The 25,065-nt window shown below is 37.9% G+C and overlaps 1 protein-coding gene across 3 annotated transcripts in view; it reads left to right on the top strand.

The window, feature by feature from the left end:
• The window catches only part of LOC592988 (glycogen debranching enzyme), a 58,447-nt gene extending 37,096 nt beyond the window's left edge, over positions 1–21,351 (top strand). For all 3 annotated transcript variants that reach the window (XM_030995571.1, XM_030995572.1, XM_030995570.1), the window contains 19 exons: positions 15–194; positions 908–1,031; positions 1,705–1,868; positions 2,764–2,865; positions 3,634–3,783; positions 4,808–4,958; positions 6,830–7,064; positions 7,817–8,085; positions 8,746–8,879; positions 9,847–9,980; positions 10,648–10,926; positions 11,246–11,471; positions 12,860–12,971; positions 13,273–13,408; positions 14,104–14,216; positions 15,079–15,281; positions 15,897–15,994; positions 16,777–16,864; positions 17,897–21,351. In XM_030995571.1, the coding sequence (XP_030851431.1) occupies positions 15–194; positions 908–1,031; positions 1,705–1,868; positions 2,764–2,865; positions 3,634–3,783; positions 4,808–4,958; positions 6,830–7,064; positions 7,817–8,085; positions 8,746–8,879; positions 9,847–9,980; positions 10,648–10,926; positions 11,246–11,471; positions 12,860–12,971; positions 13,273–13,408; positions 14,104–14,216; positions 15,079–15,281; positions 15,897–15,994; positions 16,777–16,864; positions 17,897–18,175 (3,177 nt within the window). In that variant the 3' untranslated portion in view covers positions 18,176–21,351. The remainder of the gene's footprint in view (positions 1–14; positions 195–907; positions 1,032–1,704; positions 1,869–2,763; positions 2,866–3,633; positions 3,784–4,807; positions 4,959–6,829; positions 7,065–7,816; positions 8,086–8,745; positions 8,880–9,846; positions 9,981–10,647; positions 10,927–11,245; positions 11,472–12,859; positions 12,972–13,272; positions 13,409–14,103; positions 14,217–15,078; positions 15,282–15,896; positions 15,995–16,776; positions 16,865–17,896) is intronic.
• The last annotated feature ends 3,714 nt before the right edge of the window (positions 21,352–25,065 follow it).

Raw genomic sequence — 25,065 nt, 5'->3', positions numbered from 1 at the left:
CTTTTGTTAATTAGGTATATCTGAGACGAGAGCTCATCAACTGGGGTGACAGCGTCAAGCTACGATACGGAAAAGGTCCGGAAGATTGCCCGTATCTATGGCAACACATGCTGGAGTACACGCAGAAGGTGGTGTCTGTGTTTCATGGTGTCCGTATCGATAACTGCCACAGTACTCCCATTCATGTTGCAGAGGTAAGCTGTAGATGAGCCCTGCTTTAGCAACCACCTGTGTAGAAAGACTACCTGTTGTAGAAAGATCACATTGTATGCATGCCTTGAATAGCATTTCTCATTGAAACTTGTAAATAATAATAATGATATTTAGCTTTTATATAGCGCTTAATACAATGTCTCTAAGTGCTTTACAAAATATACTTGTACTAAAAAAACCTGTATGTAAAGATCACCTGCCTGTAAAGACTGCTTTTCTTGACCAGTTTTGTGAGCAATGTTGTTATAGAGTTTTCACTGTATATCTCGTCGCTTGTGTAAGGATGATCATTGAAGCGGTTGTCATGGTGATGATGATGATAGGGTAGATGAAGTTGGAGAGGAAGAGGGAGAGAAAAAGGAAAGAGGATAGAATTTGTGTTTTAATTTGTATCTTTTTAAACACAGAAATAAAAAAAAATAAAAAAAAAATAAAAAATAAAAAAAAAATAGGGATACATAGCGTATAGATATAAATAGCAAGTGGAAAGATTTATACAATCAAAGGGAAAATGGTGAAATGGAAAGGAGGGAAAATATGGAGAAAAAAAATGGAGATTCAGATGGAAGAATAGGAAATAGAGGAGAAGATGAAGAGGAGAGAAAGAAAAGAAAATAGAATTCATGTGTATGTATTAGAAGCTTACTTTATATATACTTCTTTAAGTATCATTCTCCCACTTTTTTGTGTGCAGTATTTCTTAGATGAAGGACGTAAGATTCGACCAGACCTGTACGTGATGGCTGAGTTGTTTACTGCATCTGAACACATTGATAACATGTTCATCAACAGATTAGGGATATCTTCACTAATACGAGGTTTGTATCGAGTTTGTTGTATTTAATGCAATGATGACAATGATGGTGATGATGATAATGAAAATCATTCATTTTCATGATTTGTGTACAAAACATATTAAGGAAATGTAATTTTTCCAAAAACGAGATAAAACATTGGTTATTTGATCTTGTTTTTAGTTTAGGTGTTGTTTTTTTTGTTTTTTGTTTTTAGTTTTTTGTTTTTTGTTGTTTGTTTGTTTGTTTTTTTGGGGGGAGGGGCCAAAAGCAATTGAAATTGCTATTACTCGAAAGCATGTTACCCCCCCCCCCCCATAGAAATGATCAAAACAATAGATAACATAAGGAATAATCTGGCTCTTCCAAATTTTGTTGTTGTATTATTATTCCAAATGGTCTCAAGAATATATGTAGTGAAAACGGATGTTTAAATATGAAGAATATATGACTTATGGGTGAAAATGTGAATTGTATGACCTTAATTGCATATCCATACACTTCACATGAAATGCATGCAAATTTCGCTGCGAATGGCCGTTTCACATCCGCGATTATAGGGGGCCAAATTAGCCCCCCCCCCCCCCCCTTCCCCCTCCCGGCTATGCAGTGTCAAAATAGCCTGGGCATAGGGTTGACAGGTCCCTCCGTTTTGCTTGTGATTGACCGAGTATTGTGATATCTTCTCTTACCTCAGAGGCCATGAGTGCATACGACTCACACGAGGAAGGGCGTTTGGTCTACCGTTACGGAGGGGAACCGGTCGGTTCGTTCCTCCAACCAGCAGTGCGCCCTCTACAGCCAAGTATAGCTCATGCTCTATTCATGGATGTAACTCATGACAACCAATCTCCAGTTCAGGTAACAAATTGACAAATATTTAGCTTCCTCTCTGCCCAACATAAAGCTCTTTCCAAAGAAGAACGTTTATGATTTGTTGTGAAATTTTACAAACACTAACATGTAAATTAACATTTGAATTATTCATACCTCTTGTAAATTTGTTGTTTCTTGTGTTTTTTGTGACTCAAGAATGGAAGGTGGACTGGTTGAATTAGGGCCTACACTGTATGTCGAATAATTTTAGATGCAAGCTTTCATGCTCAAGAAACTTAAATGGGGACAAATCATTTTTTAAGATACTTAACAAATTATAAAAACTTTGTAAGGGTATGAATAATTAAGTCGTTAATTACATATTGTCACTTTCAAAAGAACTATACATGTTCGTAGCAATAATGATGAAAATCCTTTATAGAACTTACATGTAAGTCATCAAATAGTGATAATCAAAATCAAAGTGTCTCAATTCTCTTCATGCAAATGCATCATCCTTTAAACAATTTTTGTTGTTTTGCCTAATTTGGTTTTCAAATCAATGCTTCCAGGTATATTTGTGACTCTATAATGACCCAACTGTTGACGCAACTCTAGCCCTTTGCAGTGTCCCCCTCTTTCAACTAGGAAATAAAACCCAAATTTTATGAATATGCCTATAAAGTTGTGAATTTAACACACTTATGATGATCTTGCTTTGCTATTTGACGTTTACGGTCAGTTTATGATATCTCTTGCAAACACCAAAATGTTATGAATATGCCTATAATGTTGTGAATTTAACACACTTATGATGATCTTGCTTTGCTGTTTGACATGTACGGTCAGTATGTGATCTCTTACAAACACATTTTATTAATATGCCTATAAAGTTGTGAATTTAACATACTTATCATGATCTTGCTTTGCTGTTTGACAGGTGCGGTCAGTATATGATCTCTTACCCAGTGCTGCCCTGGTATCGATGGCTTGCTGTGCTATAGGATCCACCAGAGGGTATGATGAGCTGGTCTATGAGCAGGTACAATCAGATAATACATCACTCGGAACTTACAAACACTTATAATGTAAAGTTGAGTTCTGGTCATGCGATTGAATTGTGAAAGAAACGGTGTGGAATCAATCAGAAAAAGTTGATCATATAGCTTATAAGAATGGGAGTGTACTGCAAGGTTCTGGAATCATCAAAATTATAAGAAATTTGGCCCAGTCTTGGTAAAAGTAACAAGCACTGTACACAGAAAGATGTATATGGGACTACACAAGCATGTGGCATAAAAATGTGGTCCTCTTTTTTAAGCTGTTACATGTCATTTTTAGATTATGAAGGCATATGAAGAGCCATGCTTTCAGGGAACATGTCTTATCTGACGTTCTTCCACACTTGCATAATAACAATGATAACGCTCACACATTATTTTTCATCTCTCCCCAGAACACAACTTTCTCTTTAAAGGATTGTTAACTCTCTCGCAACAATCATTCCACGTTGTGTGGTTTGGCTGAATAACTTTTGAGTCAGAGCCGTGAAAAGTATACCTAAAGCACGAGTGGAAAGGGCCTAAGTTTCTGCACAACCTGCAGCCATTTTATTGCATGGCCCTATTGCGTTTGATGCTATCAATTTTTGAAAGGAAAATGAGCTTTAAAATCCTTAGATTGGCAACACATTGAAAGGTTAAAAAAATTGTTGTTTTTCAATAAAAATTTGCCATTTCAAGGAACTTTTTAACTCAAATAAAACACAGCTGAAGATTTTCATGCACTCTTTGCGTTTCATTTTCCACAGATCCATGTTGTGGATGAGAAGCGATTTTACACGTCATGGAACGAGAAACCTAAGGACGGGACAGAGGTGAACTTTGACAAAGGTATCATCGGGGCTAAGAGAGCCTTGAATGAGCTTCATCAGTCCCTAGGAGATCAGGGTTATACACAGGTGAGATTGGAGAAGAGGAGGAGGGTGGGTGACATGTAGTCTTACAGTGGTATCATCCGAGCAAAGAGTGCCTTGATCAGTCAGGATTGCACACTGATAAGATTGGGTTAGGGTAGGGTAGGTGACTTGTCTTAAGATGGTATCATCAGGGCTAAAAGAGCGTTGAATGAGCTGCATCAGTCACTAGGGGATCAGGGTTATACACAGGTGAGATAGGAGAAGAGGAAGAGGGAGGGTGACATGTAGTCTTACATTGGTATCATCCGAGCAAAGAGTGCCTTGATCAGTCAGGATTGCACACTGATAAGATTGGGTTAGGGTAGGGTAGGTGACTTGTCTTAAGATGGAATCATCAGGGCTAAAAGAGCGTTGAATGAGCTGCATCAGTCACTAGGGGATCAGGGTTATACACAGGTGAGATAGGAGAAGAGGAGGAGGGAGGGTGACATGTAGTCTTACATTGGTATCATCCGAGCAAAGAGTGCCTTGATCAGTCAGGATTACACACAGATAAGATTGGGTTAGGGTAGGGTGGGGGACTTGTCTTAAGATGGTGTCATCGTGGCTAAGAATAAGCATCAGCCACTAGGGGATCAGGGTTATACACAGGTGAGATAGGAGAAGAGGAAAAGGGGTGACATGAGGTCTTACAGTGGTATTATCAGAGCATAGAGTGCCTCGATCAGTCCGGATTGCACACAGATAAGATTGGGTTAAAGGAGGGTAGGTGCAGTTGTCTTTTAGAGTCCTGGTTCATCAGACTTAGGGCTGCAATTGGGTTTTAGGTTAGGTTTAGGGTTAGGGTTACGGTTTGGTAGTTGATCCAGGGTTGTAGTTAAGAATTCTTTGTAAATGTACGAAATTGGCTGCAGAGCAAATGTTGCGAGAGCTTGTGTTCTAGAACCGGTGTTATCCTTGTGTCTGTGGTAAATCAATAGTGAAGGCTTGGGGAACAAGGAAAGACTTTTATTTTATACCAATTTCCATGTTAAACAATCTAATCACTTTTTCTTACTCTTCTCAGGTGTATGTAGATCAGGTGGATGAGAACATTGTAGCCGTAACACGTCACTGCCCCGTTTCTCACCTCTCTGTCATCCTGGTCGCCCGCACAGCTTTCAAACATCCTCATAACGCACGCTACACGGGACATATACCTCCGCTATGTATACCTGGTAAGACCGCTTTCCTTCTTTAAAGGGATCCGGTAACTTTGTCTTAGATCCTTTAAAAAAATCCTTGAACCCCCGTCAGGAACCCCATGACTTTTACAAGCTGATTGCCTGTCCGATTATCAAGATATTTATGATTGAAAATCGAAATCAAATTTTGCGTTTGCCAAACGGTTTTCATAAAACTATTGGGGAAAACGAGTATGGTATAACCGGTCACTCTAAGGTTTTTACTTTTTTAAGGCACTTCTTGATCAAGCGCAATTTTTTAGGGCTTCAGTATGACACCATATCACAGTCACTGATAACGCGTAGGCCCGTGCATCTCAGATTTCACATTGTTAAACGATCCCTTTAACACTTCAGTTGCTTTCTTTACCTCTCTGCATGGTTGCTTGTTTGCCACACCTGCACTTTTGCGCAAAACATTAGGCACCAATTGATGGAAGGATTGTGTTGTGCAACACAATGGCTTTGCAAGATGACCCATTTCCAGTCTTGATAGCTCCACGACAACCCTTTGAACACTTGTGCAGATTAAAGATAAATTTGAGTTTTGGTAAAAAAAAAAAAAAAATCTCACAGAATCTAACGAAGCTTACACTGAATGTTCAAGATTACAAATAAATGTCATGTGCCAAACAATTTTTGAAGAAAATGTATACTGGCTGAGTATTGAGCTTAGGAAGATAAGAAAATTAAGGTATAGTAGCTCCGACACCATTTGTGGTGTCCAAAATAAATCTTTCTGTGTACAGTGCTTGTTACTTTACCAAGACTGGGCCAAATTTATTATGATTTTGATGACTCCAGATCCTTGCAGTACACACCAATACTTACATGCTACATGACCAACTTTTTCTGATCCATTCCACGCATTTCCTTTCACAATGCAATCGCATTACCAGAACTCCCTTTATCTTTAATCTTATAATAGTAGCAGTTTTAATTCTGAAGCCCTTAGTAACGTGGCACAGGGGAACTATTTCAGCAGCAACTGATGAGTTAAAACATTCTTACAACTCACACTACACAGGCATACACCAAAAGTACCTCCCCCATGTATACAGGGGTATTCCTATATATATATAGATATATTGGTTATTGGTAAGGCGCTGTTTCTTACCCTAATAGACTTTTACATAAGGCCCAGCCTTCCCGTCTTGTCTCCAAATACTTTCATTACTGTAAAAGTTTAGATTTTTTTTTTGTTCTTGCTGTTCTTTCTTCTCCGCTAATGTTATTTTCATGTTATATATTGGTGGTATTTTATTACTTTTATATGTTTGCTTACTTTTTGTGAACTGAATTTGGCATCTTGTAGAGGTGTCGTGGCCGAGTGGATATGTCACCGGACTGTTGATCACAAGGTCCGCGGTTCGAGTCCCGCCGCCATTCTAATGTCCTTTGGCAAGATATTGATCTACATTTGCCACACTCAACCCAGGTGATGTAAATGGGTACCTGGTAGGATTATTCCTTGAAATGCACTATGCGCCGATATCGGTAGCCAGAGCTAAAGCTAGGGTAATAATTTCTGAAGCTCTTTGGAAGCGCATATAGACTAAGTATTATGGACTGTACAAGAGCGTACTATTATTATTATTATTATTTAATGAAAGTATTAAATAAATTGAACTGAATATGGCATCCTCTCTCCTGTCCTGTCAGGATCCGTTGAAGAGATCATCCTTGAGGTGAGGCTCGTTCGACGGGATGAGGAGAGTACCCCGCCCTCTTCCTCGCACATCACCGGTCTATCAAACAAAAGTACCTCCCCCATGTATACTGGGGTTTTCCTACATATAGATATTTGGGTTATAAGTAAGGTGCTGCTTCATAGCTTAATGTAATTCCATCTCTTATCCTGTCAGGATCCGTTGAAGAGATCATCCTGGAGGCGAGGCTCGTCCAGCAGGATGCGGAGAGTACCCCGCCCTCCTCCTCACACATCACTGGTCTATCCAACTACAGTGTCCAGATGCAGACCCATGTAACGCTACTCAACAGCGAGGTGTGTGAGCTGCTGGAGCATGGTAGCCAGGCTCAAGCTTCTCTTCAAGAAATAGACTTCATTAACTTCCCTCCTGGCAGTGTTATCGCATTCAAGTGAGTATAATAATAATAATAATAATAATAATAATAATTATGCTTTTATATAGCGCTTAATAAATCGATGATGTTTCTAAGCGCTTTACAGATATACTATTACCCCGGTCATGGGATTCAATACTTGCCCGCACACAATGTGTACACAATCTCCACTCCCTGGGGAGCATTCCAGCCAGGCGTTACTTGACGCTCAAAAACTGTTTGACCAACAATGACAGTTGCATCCTACCGGGTACCCATTTAACACCTGGGGGGTGGGGGCATAACCCCCCACCCCCTGCCATAAGACCTCAAATAGCCCGGCCTTTTTAGGGTCAATTGTTGTGCTCTTCTTTCCGTTATAAAGTGTAATAAACACATAGCCCTTCTCATTTTCTAAATAAAGAAAGTGAAAGCCTTTCACTTCAAAGAGAAAGAACCATGCTATGAATAATCCTATCTTATCATTCTTTTCACAGAGTTGTGCCCCACCCGTCTGCTCGAGCCGCCCTCTCTTCCCTTGGGTCCTGCATTGCTCAGTTTGGCTACCGTGTGAGAACCCTCAGTGGGATCAGCCCTATGAGAGCCAATAAATAATAACCCTATCCTATCGTTCTTTTCACAGAGTTGTGCCCACCCCTCTGCCCGAGCCGCCCTCTCTTCCCTGTGCTCCTGCATCGCTCAGTTTGGCTACCGTGTCAGAACCCTCAGTGGGATCAGCCCTATGAGAGCCAATAAATAATAACCCTATCCTATCGTTCTTTTCACAGAGTTGTACCCCACCCCTCTGCTCGAGCCGCCCTCTCTTCCCTGCGATCCTGTATTGCTCAGTTTGGCTACCGTGTCAGAACCCTCAGTGGGACCAGCCCTATGAGAGCCAACAACAACTCCAGCTTCCACACCCTGGCAGAGAAGCTCTCCCTCACGGACATGAACCATGTCCTCTACCGATGCGATAACGAGGAGAGGGATGATGGGAAGGGGTCAGCGACCTATGACATCCCCAATCATGGCAAGCTGGTCTACTGCGGCCTGCAAGGTACATGTACAATCTAAAAGGCATTTTGTCTAGTTAAAGGCATCGTTTGACAATGTTAAATCTGAGATGCATGGCCCTACATACTTTCAGTGTTTGTGATATGGTGTAATAATGAAGCCCTAAAAAACTTTGCTTCAAAATGATCATGAATTTCCTCAAAAAAGTAAAAAATCTTTGAGTGACTGGTTTTAAAATATTCATTTTCCCCGATATGAAAACCGTTAGGAAAACGCAAAATTTGATTTTGATTTTCAATCATAAATATCTTGATATCAGACAGGCGATTAGCTTGTTAATGTCATGGGATTCATGTATGCCCTAAAGGTTTATAATTATGATTGCAGCATGAGCTAAATCAAGGATTTTTTAAGGATCTGAGACAAAGTTACTGGATCCCTTTAAAACAGTAATGAGACAGTATGTGTTTATGTGAATATTCAAGACTTCATCCATACTTTTAGGATATTATCCAAGGACTCAAGAGCACCTGGTTTGTTCCAAGAATACTGCTCTTCTGAGCTGTGACACCTATTCATTGCATTTTGTGTATTTCTAGGAATGTCTGCCAAGATTTCTTTTTTAATACAAATACGTGTTGGCAAGTTTAATTGCATGTGGATGTGAATAAAGAGTTCATTTCAACTATCCCTTCTTTTGTAGGTTTCATGGCGGTGCTCGCAGATATCAGAACTAAGAATGACCTGGGTCATCCCATGTGTGAAAACCTGAGACAAGGTGACTGGATGCCTGGCTATGTAGCTAACAGACTCAAGCTAAAGCCCGCCACAAAACAGGTAAAATAATAACATAGAGAATGTTCTCAATACCCTAGACATAATGCGGGTAAAACTTAGTTTGGTAGGAAACATTTCAAAATGCTTTTTGATAGAGTAGATTCATGATGTAGATTTTTTAAATATTTTGACATTGTAGCAGATTTGACTTGCCGTTTGTAGATTGATTTTGTTATTTTGTCATCATGAGGGTTGACAGAGAAATGTGCTCGCTTAGAGTATGACCTGCATGGAGCCCAAATCTGATTTGGGGGTTCCCCGGGCATGGTTTGATGTTATTATTAATTTTCTTCAAACTCCTTATCCATTTACCCATAGAATGCCATGTAGAGTTTTTTAGGTTGATTTTTTTCAATTCAATTCATTTATTTTCATTCTCCATAAAAACATTAAAACATGCAAACATGATGTACAGATAAAGATTGATGACAAGAAAAATAGGAGCAAACAAAATTTGATGGGAATGTGAGGTTAACAAAAATGGCAATTAGCCTCAACGTCAACCCCTTAAAAAATATACACTATCTTATTGAGAAAAGAAAGCAGAGAAAACATTAACACCAATACGGGGAAAAAAGGAAGGAGAAGGGAAGGGGAGGGGGAATACATTACAAAGTGCATTAACTGAAACGTGACGTCATTTATTTGAGATTGAATACAATGATATTGAATACAATGATATTCATTGTAGCTGTACACATTTTTTAAAGGTGATTGATACACTTTAATGTATCCATTTTTTAAAGAAATTTGGGAAATTTAACAGAAAATCACACTGCTCACCCATGCTGCATTATACTGTATCTTGTTTCAGAGATGCCATCTTTCCTGTTCCTCTATTAATTTCTGTTTACAACGTGGGTTATGTTTCCAGAGAGTATTGGCACCACACATGGATGATACTATGGTACTTTATAACTTTGGATGTTACCACTAATATTTCTATATTGCTTTTTTTCTGTTTCAGCTTGGTTTATGGTTTGAGAAAGCATTCGCACCCCTCACTCAGATCCCACGCTACCTCATACCATGTTACTTCGATGCTATAATGGTTGGAGCTTACACAGTTATACTGGACTTGGCATGGAAGACTATGAACTTGTAAGGATGAACTTCTTTATCTAGATGAACCATCGACCTTGACTCTTGGTTTCCCTTTGTATTTTGTCTCATCCCTCACCGTCTCATCTCTGTCCTTGAATTTCTTTTGAACTTTTGTATCCGTATTCTTTCTCTCTGATTATATCTTAGACAGTCTTTTTTTGTCTCTCCCTCCCCCCCCCCCTCTTTCTCTCTCTTCCTATATATGTCTATTTGTCTACATTTATATGGCTTCCGCTCTCTCTTTCTTTCTCTCTCTCTGTGTTTGTATCTGCTTTTATTTGGAATGCAGAGAAATTGGATGAAGTCAACTCTTGTCATGCTAATATAATGTTGGCAGTGATTATTTTAGAATGCTCTAGGTGGGACTCCTCCAGGTTTAAAAGGTTATAAATATTTTGGGCTAATTTTAACTGTGTGCTAACTACAAACTGGGGCCCGTTTCACAAAACTTTTTTCAGTGACAAATGACATAAATCAGTGACAAATCTGCTGATAACCATCAAAAGCAAGGATTCCAGTAGCTTATAACAAAAACTTGTCATTTGTCGCTGATGACAAGTTTCATGAAACGCCCCCTAGGTCTATTGTTACAGGAGTAAATGTCGGGTTACCTATGACCTATTGATATTTGATAATGTATCATCTCTTGTTAATTTCCACATAGATTTGTATCCGATGGATCTTCCTTTGTGCGATTCCTTGCTCTTGGCTCGGTTCAGATGTGCGGTATCGTGAAGACCTCACCCCTGCCTGTCATGTCGCCGTCCCTAGAGGGCGTACCGACAGCTCTAGACGAGGAGACGGGGAAGTACATCCAGAGCTCCCCCACCATGTCGGCCGGGCTTCCTCACTTCTCCAGTGGTTTCATGCGATGCTGGGGAAGGGACACGTTCCTCGCTCTACCAGGATTGCTGCTTGTGACAGGGAGAGCAGATGAGGCAAAGTGAGTGGATCGTAGTGATCGTAGCTAAGATGATGATGATGATGATGATAGTGAAAAGTAACATTGAAAACAGTATATCATTCTCATATCCATCCCAAGGGATCCTCAAGGCTTTTCTTTAACCCTGGCTTTAGCACAGAGAAGCTTATGGCACTGCAAGCATTCAAGGAAATAATTTCTACCTGGTTGTACCGGTTACTACACCTGGGTTGAGAGTGGCAAATGTAAAAAGGGTGAAATTGTTTTTCCTGCAATGCACATCACATTCAAAACAACAAATGCAAATGCCTCTCTCTCTCTTCACCTTACCTCCACCCAGGCACCTGATCCTTGCCTTCGCTGGCACCCTACGTCATGGGCTCATCCCCAACCTCCTTGGAGGCGGGGACCACGCCCGGTTTAACTGCCGGGATGCGGTCTGGTTCTGGCTCTACTGCATCCAGCTCTATACCAAGACTGTGAAAGATGGCATCTCTATCCTGGAAGCCCCTGTCTCTAGGATCTTCCCCTCTGATGATGCTGACCCGCATCCTCCCGGCTTTGCGGTAAGTTTGGAGAGTCTTCTATTCTTCGCAGAATAATAATAATAATAATAATATTGGATATTTATATAGCGCACATATCCACCCTGCAAGGGGCTCCAATGTTACCCCGGCTCTGCTAGGCTACCGATTTCGGTACTCACAGCATTCAAGGAATTCCTTCCTCCCGTACCCATTTAACACCTGGGTGGAGATTGGCAAATGTAGATTAATGTCTTGCCAAAGAACATTGGTGCTGCGGCGGGACTTGAACCCCGGACCCTGTGATCCACAGTCCGACAACTTATCCACTAGACCACAACACATCTACAGTACGAATCAGTTTGTGTCCACACACTACTCATAGGAACATTAAGATGAATTGGGAAACCCAATGAGACAAATACTGAATATGTGCTCTTGAAAATTAATGCTATCATTGCTCATTTGTTCACAAGCAATACTTTCCATGATAATACACATGCAATATCTCTTTTAAGGTTAAATAGAAGCTCTTCCTGTTGCACTTCCAACATTTTGAGATGGATTTTTTTTCCTTCTAAAATGCAGAGTGGAACTTACATGTTTCCATGTCTAAAAGTCGTTTATGCCTCCATCACCGAAAGTTTAACCAGAGGCATTATTAGATATTTAGGATCATATTCAGCCTTTACTTATTATAAAATGGTCTGTTATCTTTTTAGCCTGATTCTGTACTAGGGTAATAAGATACCGAAGTGTAGGTTCATGTAAATAACTTAGGATGATTAGGTTAGTCACTTTGTACATATATTTTTCCCTTATCACCCAAAGCTGAAAGAACAAAATGAAAAGTTACCAATATAAATACAGCATGTCATCAGCTGCATATTACAGGCATTATTTCAAATCTGTTCTCTGATGCTTGCATGTCTGTAAACCAGTTACCCTAATTTCTTATATTCGTTTGTCATGTTGTTACATCGTTCATCATCTGAATGCTATTTATTGATTTAAAGAGAAGGTTGGGTTCTGGGGAGAGGTGAAAAATAATTTGTGAGCATTATCATTGTTATTATGCAAGTGTGGAAGAACATTGGAGAAAAAATGTTCCCTTAAAAGCATACCCTGTAGCTCTTCAAATGCCTTCATATTCTAAATATGACAAGTAACAGCTTAAAAATGAGGCCCCATTTTTATGCCATATGTTTGTGTAGTCCCATATGCATCGTTCTGTGCACAGTGCTTGTTACTTTGCCAAGACTGGGCCAAATTTCTTATCATTTTGATGACTCCAGGACCTTGCAGTACACACCAATACTTGTATGCTAGATGATCAACTTTTTTTTATTGATTCCACACCGTTTCTTTCACAATGCAATCGCATGACCATAACTCAACTTTATCTTTAACTGTTTCTTTTGATTTTACAGGACCAACCACTAAGTGAAGTAATACAAGAAGCAATGCAGAGACATGCCGAGGGAGTGAGCTACAGAGAGAGACATGCTGGGCAAGGGCTCGACAGGAACATGACAGACCAAGGTACAGAGTATAATGATGATGGTGATAATGAGGATGAGGATGATAGTGATGGAGATGATGTTGATGAAAGTGATGATGATGTTGATGATGATGATAGTGGTGATGCTGATGATGGTGGGGGTGGTGGTTTGATAGGTGATGATGATGATGATAGTGATGGTGATGGTGATGTTGATGGTGATGGTTTTACATTCATCGAAAATAGAATTCATTCCCGAATCAGAGAAAGCAAAAAGTTAATTTAGAGAAGTGAGATATTCCTCTGATAACCATTAACGTTTTCATTTTTATTTGTGTGTAGGCTTCAATGTAACGCATGGTGTAGATCACAATACCGGCTTCCCGTTCGGAGGAAGTGAGTGGAATTGTGGGACATGGATGGACAAGGTCGGAGACTCGGAGATTGGAGGCAATAGAGGGCTCCCTGCCACACCAAGGTAAGGAAGCATTTTAAAGCCCCACCATACTACTTATACATGAAGCTACTTGCGCCCTCTATATAGCAAACAATGCCTAATCGGTGACCATTGGTCCCCCATGATCCTCTTGTTAATTGAGAGAGATTTGATGAGATAACCACTTGTCAGTGACCATGCAGGGAGGTATAATCCCTCCTGGCCAAACTAGTGCAGTGGGGCTTTAACATTTGATAATCTTATTTTATTTTATTCATTTATTCCATCATCTTAATGAAGAAGCCTGATCCAGGTCTTGGTCATGAAGTTTTTTATAAATTGCAAATCAATTTATCATCAAATGTAAGAACAAATATTAATTTATGTGGGAAAAGTCATAAGTTAATGGGGAAGAAAAAAATATCAATGTCCGTTTTTCAATAAGAATGTCTTTCGATTTAAAGGTGTCATAAATACTAATGGTATAATTTCAGAGCAGTTTCATTAACTTCACACTAATGTCCTTGACCATAAGATCTTGCTTGCATAATCTCTTGGACTAACTTACCAACATTTATCTCTTTAAAAGTTAAACAAAAAGAATACCATACAAACCTTTTGTTTTGAACTACATTAGAGATATTTAAAACATTTTAAGGCCATTTTAAAGAAATTTTATTTAGACTATGCCAAGGATTTGATGTGTTATGGATGTTGTTTGGTTTTACTCTATGTAGGGATGGATCACCGGTAGAGATAGTAGGTCTATGCAAGGCAGCAGTGAGGTGGCTAGCAGCACTGCATAAAGAAGGGAAATTCCCTCATGATGGAGTTACTGTAAGGATAGAAGGTGGGTTATGAGTTTGTAGAAGTGATGATGGTGGTAGTGGTGGTGATGATGATGATGATGATCATCATCATCATCATCACCATGGGGGAGGGGGAAGGAGGAGGAGGAGAGTGTGAGGGGGAAAGAGAAGAAGAAAGAGGAGGAGGAGGAAGTGATTACTACTAAAGATGGATAATGATGTTAATAGTGGTGAAAGTAATGATTAGGTTAAAGTTTTGTTACAGTGAGGAATATCATGAAGATGATGATCAGTAATAATACTTGTGACAATAATCTGGTTTTAAAAAAAAATGTAATGCTTCCTGGGAGATATTTCAATTATTGAAATATATTTGTGGCTTACACCCAGTAAATAACATTGATTGATCGATCTGTATTGAAAAACAAGTCAGAAAAAGTCTTGGAACCAGCGGGACTTGAACCTGCATCTACTGCTTGCCGGGCAGCTGGTCCATGGCACAGTCACGATGAACTAGAAACAAATACCCAATCAGGAGAGCTTGGGTATTTGTTTCTAGTTCATTTTGACTGTGCCATGGACCAGTGATGGCCTGGTGGTAGAGTCGCAAGCTGTAGATGGAGGTTCAAATTACTGGGTGTAAGCCACACATATGTTTAAATAATAATCTGGTTGTTAAGAATCATAACATGTTAGCATATTCATTTAGTATTTATTATATTCATATAAAGATGCTTATACTTCTGCTTATACATGTATGTATATATATATATATATATATATATATAGATATAGATATAGATATACACACTTTTACTTGTGTATACAATGTTTAAAATAAGTTAGAATACCGTAGCTCAAAAATTTGTTATGTTATAATAATTTCTATCACTGAATGTTCAGGAAAGCAAGCTCAGCTGACATACTGGGAATGGGATCACAAGCTGCAAGCCAACTTTGAGAAGCATTTCTGGATTGCTTCCGATGCGGACAAGACGTCCAACAAGCTTATCAACAGGCGTGGTATGTACAAGGACAGCGTGGGAGCAACACACTTCTGGGGAGACTTCCAGCTGAGACCCAACTTCCCTATCGCCATGGTCGCGGTGAGTTTAAAGATAAAGTTCAGTTCTGGTCATGCGATTGCATTGTGAAAGAAAAAGTTTATAAAGTAGCATATAAGTATTAGTGTGCACTGCTAGGTTCTGGAATCATCAAAATGATAAGAAATTTGGTCCAGTCTTGGTAAAAGTAACAAGCGCTGCTCTCAGGTGTATATGGGACTACACAATTACATGTGGCATACAAATTTGGTTCTTATTTTTAAGCTTGCATGTTATACACTCGGTCAAACCTGCTTTAGTGACTACCTGTCTACAAGGACCACAATTTTTTGTTTCCCTTGAAAATAGTTTCCCATTGAAACATGTATTAATGGAACCTGTCTACAAAGACCATTCTTTGTGTTTTGCTTAGGCGGTCGCTATAGACAGGTTTGACTGTATTTAGAATATGAAGGCATTTGAAGAGCCATGCTTTTCTGATGTAAATTCTTCCACACTTGCATAATAACAATGAAAAGGCTCACAAAACATATTTCACCTCTTCCTAGAACTCAACATTCTCTTTACATGTAAGTGCATTCTTTGACAATGTTGTGAGCTCATGCTGGCACTAGTACTGTTGTAGTAACAGTGATGATGAATCATTTACTTTCACAGGCCCCCGAGTTGTTCACTCCCGGTAACGCATGGACTGCTCTGAGCCTGGTACAGAAGGAACTACTAGGTCCTCTAGGAATGAAGACATTAGACCCTAGGTGAGTAGGCCAGTGGTCATAGTGGGGTCCGTCCAGAAAGTTGGAGCAATTTTTGTGACATACCAGAAGTGAGAAACTATGTCTCCTGTCAACTGCAACAATGTTTGCTCAAATTGAGTTTTACATAAAAAGCATAGCCAACTATTTACAGAAGTACTCGTGCTTCACGGTGAATCAATGTTATGGACCCAAAGTTTGTAATGTTATATGCATATGGTGTCCATGTAACGCTGGTAAAAAGAGAAATGTGTACTAAGCAAAGATTTTGAAGAAAAGCAACTGAAACAGAAACGATTATGGCAGGGCACTACTATATATATATTCATTGCATAACAATCTTCCACAAATGATTACATCTTCCATGTCTAGTAGAAGATCTCATAACTACGTTACATGGACACCATCATATTTTTTGCTCCAACTTTATGGAATGACCCAGTGATGATGATGATGGTGTTTATGATATGATCATGTTTTTGTTTGTGGTGATGGTGGTAGTAAAGATTACAATAATGATAGGACTGAGATACAATGCGTCAACTACTGAATTTCATCATGTACGTGGATGTAGCAAAGGTGATGTTTTAGCACTAACCGATGTAAGTGTGGTCAATTATAACAAACCTATAAAAGCAAAAGCTGTTTCAATTCATCGTTAGCATATGAGATGCATCGTCTTCCGTTATTAGTTCTAGAAAGAATAAATATGTTATACAGATCATATGCACAGTGGAATCAAATTCTTTAAGTTGTAAAACTTGAATAATACCCTTTGTTTTCAGTGACTGGGCATATGAAGGAGTCTATGACAATTCCTATGATGGTCCTAACAAGAAGACTGCCAGAGGTTGGAACTATCATCAGGGACCAGTAAGTGACCATGGCACTAAACCTTGCTTGTTGTTTTTTACTTGTACAGTCAAACCTGCTTTAGTGACCACCTGTCTACAAAGACCACATTTTTTGTTTCCCTTGAAATTGGTTTCTCATTGAAACATGTACTAAAGAAACCTGTACATAAAGACCACCTGCCTTTAAAGACCACTTGCCTATAAAGACCACTTTTGTTGTCTCCCTTGGATGGTCTCTATAGACAGGTTTCACTGTACATGAACAGCAACTGCTCCTCAAAAAGGTCCTATGCATACTCACTGAGCTCTGTGTTATAAGATACAGAAATGTGAAGGTTTATTACACTTGCATCATCAGAAAACATTTACAAAAAAATTGTTTATGGTTAGAGACGGCTGCAGCACTATGAACTATGGTGAGACGTCAATTTACATTCACCTCTCTTAACCCAAGAGTTGTAAAAGGGTAATGTGTAGAAAGTAATTCCTTCAATGCTTTCAACACCTTAGAGCTGCTTCGCTAACACCAGGGTAATAGTATAGATATATTGACTGCTATGAGAGGCATAGTTGTTTCTATAGGCTCAAGGGGGCTTTACATCCTGCTATGACCAGAGGGGTCATAGCAAGATGTAACGTCCCTGAGATCCTATCAAAACAACTATGCCTCGAATATTAAAGCAGTCAATATGTCTTTTATATACCGTAAAAAGAGTCAAAGAATACAAGACTGACTCACTTAACAATCATGGGGTCCTCATATTTAAAAATTATCATCAAACTGTGCTCGAGTAGAACAGGAAAAGCAGAGTGGTGCTCCAGGGGAACATGAAAATTTAGCGATCAAATTGTTAAAAACAGGACTTCACTTTCAACCAATCAGATGACAGGATTAGGAAAGATTCTTAAAGTAAGGTATATAATACTGTATATACCCGTTGAGCATCCATCTCTTGGGATGGATATCTGCACAATTTAAATGAAGCCAGTATTATTATTCCACAGCTCTTGCTGACATGTTAAATATATTTCTCAATGTTTTATCTTCTAGGAATGGGTATGGCCCCTCGGCTATTTCCTACGAGCCAAGCTCCACTTTGCGCGAATCCTCCCCGATGCTCCAGCCGATACCTTTGAAAGCACCGTGCAGTTCATCCGCAAGACTCTCATCCGTCATCACGAGGAGATCATGTCGTCGCCATGGCGAGGGCTGCCTGAGCTGACCAATAAGAACGGGGCCCCCTGCGGAGATAGTTGCCCCACCCAGGCCTGGTCCATGGGCTGTCTCCTGGAACTGATGTTGGACCTAGACCAGGCACTCAAGCAATAGACCTGGTCCTAACAGGCTATCATCTAAATCTAGAATGCTGGACTAAGACCAGGTCCCTGATCGTTAGGAACAGGACTTGGACCTAGACCAGGCCCTCAAGCAATAGACCTGGTCCTCACAGGCTATCATCTGAAATCTAGAATGCTGGACTAAGACCAGGTTCCTGATCATTAGGAACAGGACTTGGTGCATCAGGCTCAGAATGGAATCCACACCTTGGTTATATCTGGAGGTCAAACAAGAATTTCAAAGCGGCTCTGATTGAATATACTCTCAAACGAGGTACAGCTGGAGAGAAGACAGAGCAATACCTCGGTCTAGCTTGATATGTACTGCATTTATATATTGTAGTACCAAAGTGCAGGTTTTGATGTGCATGGTGTTGCTATAGTTCACTCGTACCATATTCAGTGCAAAAATTCCTGTTTCTACAAAGCACACTCATAACTCTGAAACATATGGTCTGTTGAGAGCCAGAAGGGCATTAACTCAAATAAGTTTACACAGAATTAACGCCCTTCTCGCTCCAAATAGAGGATATGAAGATAGCCTGAAGTTTCAATACACATGTTCAAGTAGTGAGTGACGTATAGATACAATCGATCCCATCTGACATTACTCAAGAGAAGGGTTTATGTCGTGTCTCAGCTGGCTTATCATTTGAAATATTCAACTACAGTATCATGGACACAACTCTCTACGGGGTCAGCAACTATTGATTACAAGAATTAAAATGCTTCCAGTCTAAAAAGAATTCAGAAGAACTCATTAAATTTGGTGACATTTTTATTTTCTGTTGTCTTTTGTTATGGTGCTTTTGAGATGTAAGTCAAACTTTACATTCTGAAATAGTTAATTTACTTAAACGAAATCAAAATACATTGATGTTAACTTGTGCAGCTTGTGATTTCAGAGCGTCTGTTTGATTTTTTTCTTAAACACTAAAGAATCCAGTCCTCTAGTTTAATAATCATAATAGCTTTAATCCAATTAAGGTGCATTAATTGTTATAAAATAAAATATTTCATGAACTATATATATATATATATGTTGTGTTTAATAACAAACTAATTGTAGTAAAGTAAAGTAGTAGAAGTAGAGCAGTGGTCTTGTAACCAGGAGGTCCCGGGTTCAATACCAAGTCAATATGAGAGTGCCCTTTGGTAAGGCATTTATCCTCATTACCAAGTCCCTCGGAGATGACTTAGAGCCGTCGGTCCCCTGGTTGCTTATGTACAAGCATACACATCCCTTACTTAGCAGTCGGGTTAAAAAAAAATGCTAGATTAAGCTCCTTCCGTGACATTGTAGGCAGCTTTAAGAGAAAGACAAAACCAGTTAATTTGTAAATGAAACAGCAAGTTGGGGTGAGAAGAGATTGTCTGCACTTAACAATGGCACTGTCTATATTTCTGATCTGTATGTAGAAAGATCCAGCTTTGTGACGCAAACGTTAAAGGTCGATGAACAAAATGTGTAATTTTTGTATGAAATGTAACTTATCATCTTCCTTCTACTGTACTTACCCTCTATCATGCAAAAAATCCTGAAAAAATTCTCAAACAAAGATATATGTGGTTTTCTTTGAAGGCGCCAATGTCCAACCCCCTCTTACAGTAAATTCTCCCAACCAATTTTTGTATTTTCCCAACCCTTTTTCCATCAAAATATGACATAAAAAAAAGGCTTTTAAAATGTTTTCAACCCTTAAATATTTGGAATGGTATATGGAGCCAATTCATTGCTTTGTGAGAATTTACATTCACCTAAAATTTAATTAGATTATAATAATATAGTCAGAGATTTTAGGAATCAATCAGATCAATTTTTCTTTATTTTTAATTTTTAATTATGGTCTGTTTTCACTCAAACTTTCAGATTATCTTAAATTGTACATCTAGCATTGAAGTCACTACCTTAGCACCCTTTTCTCTCATTTGAACAATGTTACCAAGTCCCTTTAAGATGACAGGTTTTTATCAGTATCATCTTGATGTACGAAGTGTATTCATTGATATATGTGTGTGTGTTGCATGATAGCGGCCAAGAGCTACATGTAATGTGCACATTATTGTATTTTGACTTGATTATAATAATAATAGTGGCTAATTGTGTAGCGCACAGGTCCACCTTTTTGGTGCTCACGGTGCTTGAAATCATGAATCATGAAATTCAAAATAAGTGTACAAAGCCTGCTTCAGCTCCATAAACTACAAAATACATGTATTATATCGTATGTTTGGAACACAGAGTTAACACCCTTCTGGCTCTGAACAGACTGTATGTTTGTATTGGAATATTGTCCTAAATGATGACCATTCTAAAGTTCAAATACACTACTGCTTTTATTACTAATCAGTAAAATCATGGATATTTGTTATGTAGCATGAGATTGGAATCCTGTATGTCTTTTACACTATAGCTAATTTACACTTTGGAAAAATCTCTATTTCCGATCAAATCCTTTTACCTCAACGAGTATAGTATTAGACAAGTACACTCAGTTCATATTCACTTTATCATTATCAATTAATTACTTTGAAGATATATGCAAGCATATTTATTTCATGTTTATATTAAAGTTTAATAATATCTCAGTTCTCTCACTCTAACCATGTGTTAAATCTGGAATGATTTTAGTATTCATTCATTCATTCATTTCTAAATAGGAATTGTATCCCAATGTCTTTTGAATCTTAAACATGTGTTAATTTCTGTTCATGATGGTACAGGTTGTTTATTATGTGATGTAAGTTATAATATTAAGTCTAGGTCAAGCCTCAAATTATTTGTTAAATTGCATCCATATGCACGTAACTTGCGAAGAATACAGGACAAGCTGCTTCTAAAGCTACCTCACACGAAGAAAAAAAATAACTCTATCAGTTACGTCCTCCAAGTCTTTGGCCTAACCTTCCACTAGACATAAGAAAAGCCTTATCTGTTGCTGTCTTCAAATTTTTGTTGAAGACACACTTGTTTCCAGGATTTTTTTTGGTACTTTTTTTGTATTGTGCAACTGTAAAGTAGCACTTTTGGGAGTTTTTTTTATCACGGCGGAGTAGAGTTTATTTATATACTAGGTGAGCTTTCTGTAATGGAGAAATTAATTCCTGTAATGCACTTTCCTATGTGATTTGTGTTTAATAATGCTTTGCATAAAATGTAGATCAGTATTCAGTTGGGTAAATTACATGACACAGTACTAGTATACTTGTCAAGTTATTTCAGCTCCATCAGATTTTATGATATATGTAAATGGTTTGTTTTATTGAAAATCATCTCGCAGCCCGAAGGCTGAATTGTGTGACTTTTTACAAATTGATAAAAAAATTACATTACAATAAATACATGTGAAATCAGACATTACAAATATGTCAAATATGAAGTTCTTCCTCTTCTTCTTCTTCTGTTAATCTTGAAGAGGCAAGGGCCTGTGACAAAGATCTGTAGGCACACCAAACACCGGGTTAACACCCTACTCTCTGCAAGAAGTGTAGTGTATTAACATGCATAGGGTGTGAATCTCCAACACCGGGTTTACACCCTACTCTTTGCAAAAAGTGTAGCGCATTAACATGCATATATATATATTTATTTGATGGCATTTGAAAAGAAGTGATATACATGTACATATTGCTCAAAATTTGAAAACTTGTTCGAAAGTTTTAGTATTCGTGATGAAACTGATAACTTTAGGGTGTCTAATAATAATAATAATAATAATAAAAACGTTACTTATAAAGCGCTTACCACCGAAGTCTCTAAGCGCTATAACATTGAATTCTGTGTATTGTATCTTGCAAAAAATGTTTTTTTCAATAATTTGTTTAACTTTATAGTTCTATATCTTTCATGCATAAAAATATCTTGCACCAATGCTGAATGGTTCTTATGAATATGAAAATTTCGATTCAGTATGTCAAATTGTATTTATATTTCGAAAGAGGAAGAAAATTTATTATGTTGTAGTATGATGTGGGATTATGTATTTCCAAAGAGAAAGAAAACAAAATTATGATGACAGTAAATGTATATGTATATTGTAGCACTGTTTTGTGAGATTGAATGGATAGTCATAGTAGCGGCTTAATTTGAATGTTTGGCAAAACTACAATGTATCTGAAGCTTTGTCGGTAGTGAACAGCATATTGTGTGTGGACTTTGCACATAGATGTAGATCTATCAAAACAGAATAGTGTTTGTTGACTGCATTTGATGTACACTGAAATATTGTACTTAACATAATGACTAAGAAAGGTAAATGTATTTTTGTGAGAAATGACAGTATTGTATTAGACAGTGGTCGATAGAGCACAAGTCAGCGATAACAGTGTTCAATAGTAATGCTATCTACGAGCAAATCTTCACTGAGCAATAATGGTTTTGTCAACTTTTTGCATTTGGTACTACTTTATATAATTTATATTTTTCACTTATGGAAGCTTTTTAATTCATGATTTTCCTTTTGCTATTTGTTTTTCTCTATCGCTTTCTCATTGAAGAACTCTGTAACTCCTGCTGTCTGTGGCGCTATCACTATCTATTCATCACCAAGTTTATTTGTGTTTCTTTTTGTATTTGTAATACACTGTCATATCACTATCTTTCTCTCTTGCTCCGTTTCCCTTCATGTTCTCTCTCCATCTTCCTTTCTCTTTATCTCTCTCTCTCTCTCTCTCTCTCTCTGCCCAACTGTATTTCTTTCTCTTCCCCCTCCCTCTCTCCTCTCTCTCTCTCTCTCATTTCTTGATTATATTTTATGTGATTACAGCAGAGTGGTGCTGTTCTTTAGCTAGGGCCAAAATATTGACCTAAAATAGAGATTTTATTTTTCGTTTTGTTGCATTGAAAGTCAAAGCAAAGACTTTAAAAACTTTTTTTCTTTCTTTTCAATTAATTATTACGAATGACAAGATATATTGCTTTATAACTGTTGATATTAATGTGTAAGTGTGTACACAAGATATTTATCAGGAATTAGAATACACCTGCAAACAATAATGTACTGTAGTGGAAATTGGAGAAAGGCTGCTGTGTGATATTGACATTTGTACAACTTTCAAATCATGTGCTAGGATTAGTTTTCATGAACAAGTATAAAGTTTATCAGTGTTAAGTAGTAAATTAAAGCTCAGTTGTATGAATTTTATTTTAACTTCATGAATATGAAAAGAATATTTTACCAATTATATTGGAACAAATCTAATCTATGCTAACAGAGTTCTATGTAGAGGAAATATATATTATTTGGACTGTTGCCATCAATTGTGTGATGTCCCTGATGTCCCTTGTTGATTTTGTTAAGTTTGTTTCATAGTGACAAGGTTAATATATATATTTTTTATTGTTGGGTACAACACGATCCCAACTACATGTATTTTCTAAAAATCAACTCAAGGGCAATTCCAATACCCTATTGTACATCCCATGATCTTAAAGGTAAGGACCAGTTTTGGAAATGCCCCCCTCTCAAAAAAATGAAATCATGTGGAAGAATATGTTTTGACTAATACGTGATGATACAAACCGCCTACTTATTGATATATTTGGTAAATTATTATATCTATTTGGACCTGATAGATATAACGCATATGTGCGTGTGCGTGGTCCCATATACATCTTTCTGTGTACAGTGCTTGTAGCTTTACCAAGACTGGGCCAAATTTCTTATCATATTGATGATTCCAAAACCTTGCAGTACACACCAATACTTATATGCTAGATGATCAACCTTTTCTGATCGATTCCACAACGTTTCTTTCACAATGCAATCGCATGACCAGAACTGGTCTTTATCTTTAATCTTGTTTGGATTATGCGAAACGTCAATGTAATATTTCACACATTCCCAAAGGTGACACACAAGGCTATTGAGATTATCTTAGGTTGATTTTTTAAAGGTATAGTTGCGATCATTTCACACAACCCTTTAATAAAATAGACCTATATAGTCCTTCAACAGTAACCAAGATAATAACTCTTATTTAATTATTTTGAAAGACAACAGCAGTAGCAAATCTGAATGCACAGTATATCAATGTATACAACCTGTTTATTATAAAAAACCTAAATTCATGTTTTCTTAAATTCCTGAGTTTTCTGAATTAACGACATGTCCATACATTTATCATCAAAGCAACACTTTTCTATCAAGACCCATGGACTATACACATAACATGTAATACATCTTAAGCTATAGCAACATCTCCATATATCTGCTAAAATGCAATTTAATTCTATTCAATTCAATTTCAATTTATTTTCCATGAAAAACATTATAATTACATAATAAATACATACACAAAAATCACTGGAAGGACCCCTAAGAAAACATAGCTCCTGAGGAGGGGCTCTGTACATATACACATATAAAGAAATAAGGAATATCAATGAAATTTGAATCAAAATAATGAACAGGCAATAGTAATGAAAAGCAAAAACATACACCCAGTACATACCCGTATTCACATAAAAAAACACTCAGCAGCATATATATTACATACAAGTTCCAACATATGCAGAACATTTTCACAGAAGAAAAGGGATAGACGCAAAGAGTTAAAGAGTTGAGAGAGAGAGAGAGTTAAAGAGTTACAGAGAGAGAGAGAGAGTGAGAGTTAAAGAGAGAGTATAGAAACAAAAATAAAAGCTTAGAGATTCAGAGAAAGATGAAGGAGATGAAGAAGCTTCTACTCAGTTCACAACATTAACTGTTTACATGAATATTTAAACCTTGTACGAGTTGTAATGCTTTTGACATGATTATTAAGTGAATTCCGTTCATGCACACCTTGGGAACATATCTCGAGATATAGATTATGTGCACTTATATGCACAAAGTTATGTGGGGGTCGGTCAGCCCCTGTTAGGGCAGAGCAGCTACTAGC

Source organism: Strongylocentrotus purpuratus, unplaced genomic scaffold (genome assembly GCF_000002235.5).
Source record: "Strongylocentrotus purpuratus isolate Spur 01 unplaced genomic scaffold, Spur_5.0 spur5_scaffold_3, whole genome shotgun sequence".
Taxonomy (NCBI): Eukaryota; Metazoa; Echinodermata; class Echinoidea; order Camarodonta; family Strongylocentrotidae; genus Strongylocentrotus; species Strongylocentrotus purpuratus.
Note: the sequence above shows the minus strand (reverse complement) of the source record. Positions and strands in the feature narration are given on the sequence as shown.